Source organism: Aquarana catesbeiana, linkage group LG03 (assembly GCF_042186555.1).
Source record: "Aquarana catesbeiana isolate 2022-GZ linkage group LG03, ASM4218655v1, whole genome shotgun sequence".
NCBI lineage: Eukaryota > Metazoa > Chordata > Amphibia > Anura > Ranidae > Aquarana > Aquarana catesbeiana.
In genome coordinates, this window is record NC_133326.1 from 96,419,771 (window position 1) to 96,434,295 (window position 14,525).

General features: G+C 39.2%; 1 protein-coding gene across 9 annotated transcripts in view; it reads left to right on the forward strand.

The window, feature by feature from the left end:
* The window catches only part of TJP1 (tight junction protein 1), a 730,896-nt gene that overhangs the window by 222,262 nt on the left and 494,109 nt on the right, over positions 1–14,525 (forward strand). For all 9 annotated transcript variants that reach the window (XM_073618845.1, XM_073618846.1, XM_073618851.1 and 6 more), the window contains exon 2: positions 7,092–7,224. In XM_073618845.1, the coding sequence (XP_073474946.1) occupies positions 7,092–7,224 (133 nt within the window). The remainder of the gene's footprint in view (positions 1–7,091; positions 7,225–14,525) is intronic.

A 14,525-nucleotide genomic window follows, 5' to 3' on the forward strand; every position in this document is an offset into this window, starting at 1 on the left:
TGCTGCTGGCCAATTTTACACTGCTGTGTCACCTGAGGTCTCTCAAGCCTCGTACACACGATCAGATTTTCGGACGACCATTCATCCGTTTTTTGTTGCTAGTCTCATGTCGAAAGTGAAGAGGTTTCTAACCATATGAAAATTCTCATACAACAGAATTCAACTTCAGAAGTGACGTAATGTGTTTTGCACTTACGATTTTTTTTCAGAGGAAAACTGTACTAATTAAAGAAAGTCGGACGTTGAGTTCACGTATGACAAAAATTTTATAGTCTGCACATCCAGCTTTTGTCGGACGAAAAACTGGAATCGGCTGTCGAAAGCACCGTACTAACAATCCGAAAATCAGATAATCAAGCACATATATATATGCACATATGCCAGCGCACAGGACCAATGATAATGCAATATACGATGCAATTCAAAATGCAGCAAGCTAAGGATAAAGATAACACTGTAATTAATGAAGGTTTTTTTAAAAGTCCATGACAATAGTCACTGTGGTTAAAATAACTGGAATGTCTCTGTGTGAAAACCAGCGCTGAGGGCAAGCTTTTCAAGTGAGCGAAGTCAGCTCTATAGGTAAACATGATAATCAAGCACAGGTTGTCCTTGTTTAGCTGCTTTTCCAGCTACAGTATTCGGGGAATGACCGCTCTGAACCCAGAAGTGGCCTAATAAATCTTACCTCCAGGTTTATTAACCTCAAAGGAGATTGGGGAACAAATGTTCGCTGAGATCCTACTGCCTTTAATGTTGGGACACAGGCTCCCTGAAAAAAACACAGAAGGTGCCATCCTGGTACCATCATTTGGGCAGCTCTAAACTTGCTGTGAGCTTGAATATTAGTACTTTTATAATAGTACCTTTGTAAACAGGGGGTAAACACAGTTTTTAACTCATTTATCTGAAACTATGATATGTAACTGCTTAAAGTACTATGGATAAGGAGCTTCTTGAATTATTGCAATTGTCCTGTTCTCTGAATCCTATGTTTTACGTACCAGCAAAGCTTTCCCTTTTTAAGGTGGCTCCTATGAAGCCACCCAGCTTGGATTCTCCCAGCAATCAGTTAGCAGGGTGGGGGTGCCTGGAGATCAGCTTTAAAGAGTATGTCAATCCTAAAAAAATGAACTTCCTCTATTTGGTCCTTTTGGTCCTTGAAAGCATTTTGCCATATCTGTTCAATAAGTACATAAAAATACCTCTTAATCCTTCCAAAATTCCTGTCAACTCATAACTTCTACAGAACAGAACACCTCCCATAGAGATAAAAGGGGGGGGGCTTCTCCATAAAGACAATATGGGTAATGAATGTTTTTACCCAGAGACAGGAAATGTGTTATTGTCAGGATCACCAGATGAAAATGAAGGAAAATAGCATCTAAGCAATAGTAAGCTATAATAATATTAAATTTTACATTTTTAAAAAAATTTTTCTTAAGTTTCAATATGTTTAATACTGACTTACCCACTGGGATGTTATACTTACCGTACTAGGTGCTGATGCTGCTACTGCTGTGCTGAGATATCACAATGGCAGGACTTTAACTGTGAAAAACACTTTTCCACCACATTATACTGTATATTGTGTAAGGATTAATTAACACCCCAAATGTAACCCAATGGTTAAATTGTCTAGTTGTTCTGAAAACCCCATATAATAGGAGCCATTGATCAATATCTTATATTAATGAGCTTTTAATGAGATCTAAAACATCTGTCAGGTTGTAGTCTGCACATTTGTCATCATACTGGTGAGCCAATACATGACGTAGATAGGAGATGGTTCACTTGTGTTGATCATCTATAGTTTTCTTTCGTTTTTGAAATTTGAGCATAAATGCCAAACCCCAGGCAAATATTACAAAAATCACCTTTTAATCCAGTTATGTATTCAGTAAACTATAATTGCATGTAATAGAAAAATGTATATGGTCCTTGCTGACCTGGTCAACACCACATCCTGGAAAAGGACAATGAAAAAAATTGAGAAAACGAATGGGACTTTAAGGGTGTTGAACCTTCTCTCAGTATAATTATCAAAACACACTCAGTGAATTAAAAGAGATTTTTATTGTACAATTTGTTAAAAGTTCTGACACTGGGGTTAACATATACCCCTTGTAGATAGTAAAACATAGTATTAGCATATCATCAGAACCCAAGGGAATCCAAAGATAGAGGCCCCTCCTGATGTATGTAAACAGTATAATTTTAGAGGTAACAAAGGTAACTTCATATATATGTAACCATATCACACAAGGAGGGAGTAACTCACCCCGATGCGTTTTGCCTTTGTCGGCTTCTTCAAGGGCTTGGACGGGTGTAATAACAATGGGTTACTAGAAAAGAGAGAATATATATACATATATATTCACAAAACATATTCATCATCACCACTTTTTCCATTTAATACATATATTCATCAAATTGACTTTCATGTGGCCAAGAACCAATTGGATCAGGACACTGGAGGCTGAATGAGTCAGGATACCTCACCAGGGGGCCACCAGGCAGAGGGGGGAAGGAGAGGCGGAACCACCCCCACTATAAGGTGTATTTAAGATGCTAACAAAAAGAAACACAAGAATATAGAATTACTATAATTTCTTCTTATCCACCATGCACCACACCAAATTCTCAGCTAGAACCACAGCCGTAAACCATGTATAAACATACCCAGCCTAGGTGGCATGTGTATATAATTCCAATTGGAGACAAAGGGTGAGCAACTGCATCAAAGGTATGTAGATCTAGACAAATAAAAACACATGAAAATAATACCCTGATTGCTAGATACCAATACCAATACAAGTCCCAAACCAAACATAAAGGAAACCCCCCCAGGGAGAAAACATACATGCCAAAACACGATACCTGCAAAATGTCCTCACTGCAAACTCCTGCTCACTCAAAAACATGGGGGGGTTTCCTTATGTTTGCTTTTGGACTTGTATTGGTATCTAGCAATGATGAGATTTTTTTCATGTGTTTTTATTTGTCAAGATCTACATACCTTTGATGCAGTTGCTCACCCTTTGCCTTCAATTGGAATTATACACACATGCCACCTAGGCTGGGTATGTTTATACATGGTTTATGGCTGTGGTTCTAGCTGAGAATTTGGTGTGGTGCATGGTGGATAAGAAGAACTTATAGGCATTCTATATTCTTGTGTTGTGCATCTTAAACACAGCTTATAGTGGGGGTGGTGCCGCCTCTTCTTCCCCCCTCTTGGGGCACTGTCCGGTGGCCCCCCCGGTGAGGTATCCTGGCCCATTCAGCCTCCAGTGTCCTGATCCGTTTGGTGCTTGGCCACATGAAATTAGACTCTTTGCTGGATCCTCTTGAGTCACAATCTATTTTAAAAACTAAGTCAATTTGATGAATATATGTATTAAATGGAAAAAGTGATGATGATGATGAATATGTTTTGTGAATATATATTATGTATGTATATCCTCTCTTTTCTAGTAACCCATTTTTACTGCACCCCTCCAAGTCCTTGAAGAAGCCGGCAAAGGTGAAACGCGTCAGCAGAGTTACTCCATCCTTGTGTGATATTGTTACATATATATATATGAAGTTACCTTTGTTACCTCTAAAATTATACTGTTTGCATATGTAAAGAGGGGCCTTTATCTTCGGTTGCTTTGGGTTCTGATAATATGCTAATACTATGTTTTACTATGTACAAGGGATATATGTTAACCCTCAGTGTCATAACTTTTAACAATTTGTACAATGACAATCTCTTTTAATTCAATGCGTGTGTATTGATAATTATACTGAGAGGAGTTTCAACACCTTTGAAGTCCCAGAATTTGTTTCTTTATAATTGCATGTACACTATTTTTATTACTTGAATTTGGTGAATGTTTTAAAAGTTGCAAGTATATAATGACTAACATTAACAAATTCCAGTTTGTAAGATATATGCAAATTATGGTAACAGTGTCATACAAGCCATTTCCAGAGACTGTTTTGCACTTTGGCACTGGAATGATTGTCATTATGATTTTTTTGATATATAGTGTGCGCAATAAATCATTGGTGTCCACCTCCAGTCCTCATGGCCCATGAACTTCCCACAGGATTTCTCTGACTAGAAGAACTGCTCTAAATTGTCAGTTCAGCAATTCTGAAGTTTGCCAGAGCTGGTGTTTTTAAGAGTACCAGTGGGCTGCTGTGAGCTCCTGTGGGCTGCTTAGTCTTGATCTGCTGTTTTATTAAATAGGAACATGCACTGCAGTTTTCATGCTTTCTGCTTTGCTCTGTGCTGGGTTATGTGTGGTGAAACTGGGGCTGATTATTGTATACACAGAAAATATTCCATATCCAGTGAGTTATCTAGTACACATTGCAGACTTGGGAATACCCATGAGTATGGGAATAAGCAAGGGACAAAAAAAACTCCTAATATTATTATATGTGGGCTCTATATTGTTAGCCCAGTATACAGTAGCTAGGGTTCCATTAAACCTTACAGTTCCTCCAGAGGTTGCCTGGGGTCCCTTGAGCTGTGGATAATTGACCCCCAATCTGATAATTCTTGGACAGTTTCAGGCCCAACACCACTTTGCAGAGCCAACACCAATTATCTTTTTTTAGCTGTTTTTAGGGTGGCATCCTGATCACCATTATATAGTAAATGGTGTATTCTTCTCATTGGCCCCCAAATATTTTTGGGGTTACCCAAGACCTAAAATTATTTCAAGGGTTCCTCTGGGGTGAAAAGGTTGAGGAAGGCTGGTATACACTAAATAACATTTACTTTGTACATATATGAATTGCATGGCATTATGTGTTCATATTATACATACTGTGTGTGGCTCCAGTAGATATGCACAGTATTATTCATTATGACAAACTTGTCAGTCAAATGTTCTCTTCTGGACTTACTTCCTCAACATCTTTTACAGTTTTACCTAGACATGTGACCCCATTGAATCAAATGAGCTCTTTACCTTCAATGTGGATTGTCAGTACTTTAGGGTGTATAGTATCATTGCAGTTAATTGATAGTGTTACTGATGTTATTCATGATAAATGGTTTCACTGACCCCTGTCACCAGTGACATGCAAGGTTTTGTTCTCAAACCCATCAACAGACCTAACAATAAGATAGTCATTGTTTTGATTTGTTCCCCATTTCATATGATCATTCATTTGTGGGAAAAATCATTTGTCACTGCTTTTATTAATGTTATTTCCCTTCTAGTCTTCTGCTTCTAACAGACATCACCATGTCAAATAAATCTATTTGCAATAAGTAATAGGCTGTTGCTTTGAAGGTTTACTAAAATGTTTTATTATTTTTAATTCATATCCCCAAGGGCCTCCATTTCAGAGTTTAGGTAATCACAAACCCCAAGCCAAACTCAATATACACTTACACCGCCACCATACAACTGAGAGTGATTATGTTTGATATCATGTCATTGAGTAAGAATTACACAAGCTTGAAACTATAAGGAATGAAGCGGGTCCAACTGTCATTGGTGTCATAAGGTCAAATAGTTCATCCAACGTTGCTGCCCCAAATTCAATTTTCCTTGTGTATGCTTTGCTTGCATTTTGAACAGAATATTGCTAGATTTGACTCCCTGTTCCTACTTTTCTTTGTAATTTTTCAACCTTTGCATTAACATCTTTGGGAGATGACCCTGTATGCTATCTTAATATAAACAAGTAGTCCAGCAGCTGAACTGAACATGTAGGTTTGTTGTATATAATATGGAAGTATTTGTGTTAAGATTTTTGATACAGGCTCTGTCAAAATAAATTATATCTCTAGATTTCCTATGATGACAAAGCAAAAACCCATACTTATTCATTGTAAGTAAAATCACACAATTTTATTTGAGAATTTATTAGTACTATAAATTAAAATGAAAATAACATATGATTCTGGTATTTCCACATATTTTATATAGAGCAGCATTTCTCAATCTTTTTACCCCAGATAAACCCTTGAAATAAATTTCAGGCCTCAGGGAACCCCTGGTAAGATTAGTCGAGGGTCATTGGGAAAGTGTCCCTTACACTGGTGGTAATAAGTGGAAAGAATGCCCCCCTCCTCCCCTACAGGGGTGGTCAGAATCACCATGCCTCTGCCTCTGCCAAGTGGCCTTGGACCCTGAACTATGGAGGTACCATCAGATAAGAAGTCAATTAAGCCCTAACGAGCAGGGCCCTCTAATCCCTCTTGTATTGATTTGTATTGTAATTGCACTGTCTGCCCCCATGTTGTAAATTGCTTCCCAGACTGTTGGCGCTATATAAATCCTGTAGAAATAATAATAATTAGGCACAGCTTATGGAACCCCTGGCAACCCCTGGAGGAACCCTAGGGTTTCATGGAGTCCTAGATGAGAATGGCTGATATAAAGAGTCCAACCATTAGGAAAGTTTTGTGCTACTAGGTGCCTCCAGGTGTCTCTGGAGAAAACTTGAGCTGTAGGTGGATTGTTCCTTTTATACTCTAAATCAGCAGCAGACCATCATTTTTAAGCTGGATATACACATGGCAACATAAAACTTTCTGAACGCTTTGATGGTCAACCTACTGTTATTTTGGGGTGTCACATCCTTAGTCCAAGCACCTTTGCATCAATATTTCACTGTATAGTACATTATCTCCTGCTATTTGTAAATTTCATGGGATCATTTAAGGTTTTTTTGGTGGTCACTGGTGACTTTGGTGCATGGTGCTATTTATGGGAATATTTCCATATTATCCATTCACTTGGGAACTTCCCCATGCATTTTTTGATAGCAAATGCTAAAGAACAACACTGGGAAAACGAACAAGAGAAGTCATTGGTGATAATCTGACTTTGCTTTGTGCTCTTAGCAATTAAAGGTTCCATACTGTTCATTGCTTGCTGTACTCTCAGCCTTCAACGGCACCTGACACGCACATAAATGCAGTGAGCAGCAAAAAAAGCACTTGCTTGATGCAAAACATGCCTTCTTTAAACCTCTATCGATATTTCATTGAGTTTTCAGTTTCATAAATAGTTGGGGACATTTTGAATTATTTAAAATAAAGTTTAAACTCAACAGCTATATTTGATTTATTTCAGGGTTACCCCATCATCGGAGAACCCCAATGCAGCCGCTTCAAGTACTAGCCAAGGAAAGCCATCTCTACGGAGAATAAAAGGACGGATCCACAGAAGCAAAAGCCTGGACAGTGTGGATCTCTGCGAGTTCAATGTAAGTGTTCGCAATACCTGCGTTTTGTTGAAATGATCACAGCTGTATATTTATTAAATGGAGAGTATAGCCTCATCTAATAATTATAATTCAAAAGTAACAAAGTACCATCATCCAAATTGATATATAGAGAAAGGGGATGAGGGTGGGAAAAACAGGGCAGTTGCTGAAGCTGATCATATATCAATTCCCAGGCTCAAAAATTGTGATGGACTGTCTCGGTACTAATAACAAACAATATAGATAATATAAAAATTATTTATTACATATAAAAAGAGAGAGACATACATGGTATGTAAAAACAACGATTATTAGAAGAAATTATATTTCAAGAAACAAATACTAAGGGTTCCCCCAAACAAAGTATCTGTTGAGTAAATCTCGAAATTGACTTTTCCTCTTCTAGTTTTGCGGTGTTGTTATTGCTTCTTCAGGAGGAATAATCTATAAAATAGATATTTGGGTAAGGCACAAGTCAAATGCATTACATTCAAGAATGATAAGCAATTGTAATTCAGCAAATAGTATATGAAAAGTAATCAACAAATTGCTCACCAGGCTAGACAATGGCTATATGTGAAGCCATGAACCCGAACTAAAGGTTCCCCCTGTGGCGGACAAGGGGGATGTGTGCGGGTATGAGTCTAAATAAAAATAATAAAAAGAATAGAAAGAAGAAGAATATTCTTTTTATTTAGACTCATACCCGCATACATGCCCCTTGTCCGCCACGGGGGGGAACCTTTAGTTCGGGTTCATAGCTTCACATATAGCCATTGTCCAGCCTGGTGAGCAATTTAATGATTACTTTTCATATACTATTTGCTGAATTACAATTGCTTATCATTCTTGAATGTAATGCATTTGACTTGTGCCTTACCCAAATATCTATTTTATAGATTATTCATCCTGAAGAAGCGATAACAATACCTCAAAACTAGTAGAGGAAAAGTCAATTTGGAGATTTACTTCATCAACACATACTTTGTTTGGGGGAACCCTAAATATTTGTTTCTTAAAGTATAATTTCTTCTAATAATAGTTGTTTTTATGTACCATGTATGTCTCTCTGTTTATATGTAATAAATACTTTTTATATTATCTATATTGTTTGTTATTAGTACCGAGACAGTCCATCACAATTTTTGAGCCTGGGAGATGGTCAGCTTCAGCAACTGCCCTGTTTTTCCCACCCGCATCCCCTTTCTTTACGCAGCTATATATTGTGTTTGTGGCTGTGACTGGAAGGAATCTTTAAAATCATTGAACTCATCAAAATGGTGTTATTTTATGCATTTACTATCATTTTGCATACAGGTACAGCGAGTTGTTACTTCTGTTCACCCAGGAAAGGAGCTGTACCCAGGGGCATTGAGCAGTATTTTGCTCCAATCCACAACCCTGCCTCTGGCCAGGCAGCATCACTACCTATTGAAAATATTAATAAAACTGAAATATCACATACAATTCAATAAGAAAATTGGGTGAATATTCATTAAAAGATGTGTGAATCTGGGCTAAAAACATTGAAAATAGACCTCTTTATGTAAACTCTATTAGATAAGGATATACGTAGATAACATTTAATATATATGAAACCAGTACGATGAGAATCCTAGCACTTAAAGTAATACTAAACCCTCAGCCTTTTTTAGTTTAACACACTGAGCACAACAAAATAAACATTCCCTAGTTAACTATTTGTTACAATTCTTAACCCAGCATTTGCAGTTTACAACTTTCAATGCAGCTGATTACTGCTGTCTCAGTTCTGCTTCCCTGAATTTCTGGTCTTCACAGGAAAGCATTAAAGTATAACTAAAGGCAAAACTTTTGGGTTGTCTCCAGAAAAGTAATAGAGGGGAAATCTTCCAATGGGGCACTAGTTCTGGTGACCTGGGGGTCCCCAAGGAATTTGCCTTAATTTGCAGGGATTTTCTCTCATTTTCTATTTGGCTATGGGACAGGAAGTGAAGGGAAATCTCCACAATGGGACATAGTTGGTGAAAAAAATCCGACAGAGTTATAACCCTCCCTTTCTCTATCCAAAATGAAAAAAAAAGTTTTGCCTATAGTTCTACTTTAACAGTGGATAGTGCAATCTCAATTCAGTCTATTAGTTTGGAGAAGGAAGGGGGTAGGAGGAGGAGAACTTTGCTATCATATGCTATGGGGCTATGTGTTTCTATTGATACAGTGTAGGGAGACATAGCTCTAGTCCCTGCATACAAGGGTGTCTTCATAGGATGCTGCCAGTGAAAGGAACCATTCTGAAACAGGAAACCTGGGGCAGATAATGGCACTATATTAAAATGGACTATAGGAATAAAGGGATAATGAACCTGCATGCTCAGTAAGTAATTAAATCAGCTGCTGAAAGCACTTAAAATGTTGGCCGTTTAATATTTCTCACAAGGTTTGATCTGCATGGGGTAAATTTATATAAGGTGAAGTCTCAAACAAGCTGCCCAGTGAAAGCCTACTGCATATGTAGGCTAACGCGAGCTTTTCCACAAAATCAATAACATTTGGCAGTTTACACATTGGTTTCCCTTTTTGCCCTGTCCACAGGACAGTTAGGGCTGGCTCTCCTCTTATAAACCAATATAAAGGCATTGCCAGCAATGGGGTGCACAGACAGTCAAGCACTTCTCTGAGTCAGTACTATCAAAGTGTTTACTACAAGTCACACTTCTAAGTATTCTACATCATTCTCAGGTAAACTCCACATTTTAGCAGTGTTGTAAATAAATACATTTTTGCCGCAAGGGTGACCAGCTTAATCTTAACACCTCTGCAGCAGTAAGTTGTGCCTCCTGGGCTTTGCCTGGTCCCACTGCACAAAGTAATTATCCAGAGAAACAGGTTCACAATATTATCTGCTTGTAGGTTTACTGTAAGTGGCACAAGCAATGAGACATAAAAATAGAAACCTTGATGTGTTTCGCATGTGAATGTGCTTATTCATATTGTCAGCTCATAGTTGCTGAATTATTAAATAAGCACCAGCATTTGGCAAATTTTTTCTTACTTATATAGGTTACAGGACACTGGATGCTGCATTCTAGAACCAGTGACTTATATTGCTACCTTAAGGAAAATTGGACACTGAGGACACCCGGTATAACCCCTTCCACTCCCAGCATGTCTCTTTTTTTGTTAATGACCTTAGGAAATAGACACCTTCTCTCTCCAAGAAGCAAAAACATTTTCACTTTTTACAAAGTCTGCTTTTTTTCTTCTATCAAGATTCCTCAGCTTCTTCTGTTTGCAGATTCCTGATCCATAACTTCTCAACTATGCCCTGGGGTACTGTACCTGGAACCCACCAGAAAGAAGATGCAGGGTGCTGGATCCTGCGGTTGCTGCTCACCTAGGCATGTGATTAAAACACATATAATGTGCTAAAAATAATGCTTAGCAAGAACTTTGAAATGGAAGTTTCAGAAAGTATTGTAAACCACATTCTCCCACAAAATCATAGAAGAGAGACTAGTATAATGGGACTTTAATTGTGCCTCAATAGAAACATATAATCCACAAAATATCATAAAAGCAGGGAGTGTTTGTTACAGTACAGTTAGTATTCCACATATAATGAACACAAAAGTACAGTTACAAATTAGCATAATAGATCACACATAGGTACAGTTACAAATTGGCGTAGTAGATCAATGCGTTTCGCAAATCTAATTGCTTCTTCAGGATCCGCGCCAATGTTCACAAAACGATACGGCACAATTTTAAAAAACACGCTTGCTTCAAGCAGCCAGCGAGAGGTCAAGATGACAAACCCATCAAATTTCACCATACAGAGCCAAAGGGTAGGGGGTGTCTACATATACTCAAATCAGTACATATCAATAACCATCACAGTATCCCATAGTGAGATCCATAAGTGGTGCAGTCAAAAAGAAATAGCGAGTACTCCTACAGTGTAGCATTATGCATGCTTTCAACTTGCCCAGATGAAGGTCCGCATATTTTCTCTCAATGCTGTCTGCCAAATAAACAAAAGTAAAAGTAGGAGCAGCTGGTCCAAAAGGGGTGCAGCCCCCCCCCCCCCAGTTTGCATGCAGGGATGCATGCGGAGCACCAGACTCATAGGTTTCTATAGGTTTTTTTTTTTCCTTCAAGCCACATGATTAGAGCCTGAGACTCTAAGTGGCTTGAAAAAGGTTGGGCTCGCTATTCACTATCAATATTCGATAATGTCTTCCGGCTTCTCCCGGCTAAATAGGACATGAGGCGGATCAGGTTGGCTGGGAGGAGAAGCTGAGGTAGCTGCGGCGCCACGACTATGGAGCGGTGAATGTGGACCTGGGGGGGGTTTGTTTGCCCCCCCCAAAAGTTTAGTACCTGCCGCCACTGCTTACAAGCACTTGTAAATCCTGTAAGTCCACAATCATCCTATTTTTCTCTCTGGCCAGATGTTGGCGACTATTTAATAATAATTTCATATTGCAGCTGTATGTTACAATGTTATAATGTTTTAGACTATGTATTATATAGTAGATGGTGTGACAGTGAGAGGCCCTGTCACTGCGAAAAAAGGAAAATGTGACAAAGGATTCACATTTAGGGTTAATGTGAAGTTCCAGACTATTGTTTCTGATCAGAGAAAACTGTGTATTTGGCTTTCTCCAGATTCTGTAGCTCTGAATCTGAACTTTCAATCCTGTGTCTGGGTTTTACCAGATGCCTGCAACCTGTGTAAATATACAGGTGTGCAGGGTCATTATATACTTAGGTCTGAAGATAGCTCAGAGCTCCCAATCGGGACTGCTCCTAGTGTGAGGGACAGAGGGTGTCACTCAGGGGTCAGAGGTGCCCCAGCTAGCAGCCAGGAGATGACAGGTCTCGTTCCAGGAGTCAGATCGTCTCCAATCAGGTGTCAGGTGAACCTCAATCCATAGGCCAAAAGTGGGTTGTGCCGTAGGGCCCTGCAACAAAAGGCTAAGAGAGCCAAAGTGGTCCAGGTAGAAAGGCTGGACAATACATTAGTCAGCGGAACTGTTAAGAGGAGCAGTGGCGCTCCCAACAGGCAAGCCAGATGGCTCTGTATTTTCATTGTTTGTATTTTTATGTGGAAGAAACCCCTGTGTGGACAACTAATGTGCATGTGAACTTTCCATTTATTTAATAAAAGTGGGCTGCCATGCCCTAAAATACAGTTTCGGACTGGCACAACTCATTGTAAAAGCACTTGAGTTTAATTTCCCCAGTGCCAGAGTGAGCAGCAACAATCTAGGTTATATGTTTTTAATCTCTGAGGCTGGGTTCACACTGCGGTATGCTCACAGCAGGGGTCCGGTGCGTCCCTGTTCACTGTTTCAGGTCCATTTTCGATCTGAATTTTTGGCTGAATTCGGACCTGAAACAGACCAGAAGACACACAGGACAATCTCCTGACATGCGAATTGGATGTGGGGAAAGCCGCATCCAATTCGCAATAGTGTGAACCCAGCCTTAAAGTGGATGTATCCCCCACACCACATGAATAAATACTGTTGTCAGGATGATAAAGTATGTATCTATACATGGCTTCTAATTCTAATCCTACTTTCCACAATTCACCCTCTTTCCTACACCGAGCCCCACAAAACTCTGGAATCCATGGGCGGGTCCTTTGCTGTGGCGCTTGGTGGGCTGAGCCGTGACATCACTAGGCTCCCGCCCACAAGCGGCATGAGTACGAACCTTGTGCTTGTTATGCTAGAAGTGCATGCACAGGGGACACAGAGCGCGCTCTGGGCAGAAGCAGAGCGTGCTCAGGCCCCCCCCCCGTGACTCCTGCGCATGTGCCACACAGGCTGTAGTGGAGAGGAGTTTTCAGTATAGCTAGCACAGCTCTGAGACGCTGAGAGAGGGGAGATGTGAAGCTCTGTATGCTCGTTCGTTCGTGAGATAAGGAAATCATCTGTCACTCACAGCAAGGGGGAAGAATGGACTGGTATTTCTCTGTCTGTCCATTTTTATTTTACTGAAAAAAAATAAGGGGATTGCTCAGTGCTGGATTAACTCTTTGTGGCAAGACTGGGCACAGGTGACATGAATACCTCTACTCTACAAGGTACAAGTGTTAATTAAAAAAAAAAAAATCGGGTTTACATCCAATTTAAGGGACTATATTGGTGGGTACCCTCTTTATACATTTTTGGCATAAATACATTATAATATTTTAGACCTAATTTTCATGTGTTATAGGTTTTTTGCCAACATAAAAGTCCCATTTTTTTTTTTTTTTGACTTTTCGTTCTTTTGTTTTTGGGGGCGTGTGGCACCTACAATTTAACACAAATTCGGAGTTTCACTGATCCAGTCTTGTTAAATTGTTGGTTTATTCATGTTAGCCTTTTGATTGTTGTTTCCCACCACTCAGCTGGATTGCTTTGGATGTCCCATTTTTTACAGAATACTTCATCCTGTTGTCCTGTCATGTATGATTAAGAAAACAGCATTTTTGTCTTTCCTGTAAAATTGTTTTCTTGGAGTACATTACAGGACACAGTCCCCTCTCCTCTGTTCTTATAACCCACTCCTGTCACTCCTTGATACTAAATTGAGGCATGCTGGGAGTGGGAGGGATTCTACTGGGCTGTCCTGACAGCTTTTCCTGCCAGTGTCCAAATCTCCAGAAGGTGGCAGTACAACCCATTCATTCCAGGATAGATCATCTTGTGTCCTGTAATGTACATCAAGAAAATAATAATAAATAAATTTACAGGTAACACAATCGTCCTTTTTTTCTCTTTTTTTTAAATTGTTTTAATTGTTTAAATTAAGATCAGGATGTAACTGTTACACAACAAAGCCTATTGGGCATACCAAGGCTTGGAAATAGAAAATAAGTTGACAAAAAAACATAAAAAAACAAGGTGATCGGTAACCAAGGCCTAAGGTGACCTAATTTAAGGTAGCTGGAGTGTACTAAGTAGACATTGTAAGACTTTCTCCCAGTACACAGGACCTAACCAAAAAGGTACACAAAAGCAAAACCGAGCATCCTATGGAGGCATTGGCGATGACCCAACAGTATCCCAGGACTCTGTCCAAATATCCCATACCTTTGAGAATTTTTTTGGGCATCCCCTAGAGTCATATATACATTTATATAATGGAACCATTTTGTTGACAACAGTCTTCCAACAGATGTTGGTGACTGTTTATTAATAATTTTATATTGCAGCTGTATGAATGGTGACCTTATGAATAAACATGGGCAAAACACATCAAGGTTTCTTTTTTGATGTCTGTTTGTCAAACTGTTTGTCTCTAATATTGACAATAAACCTTCGTTT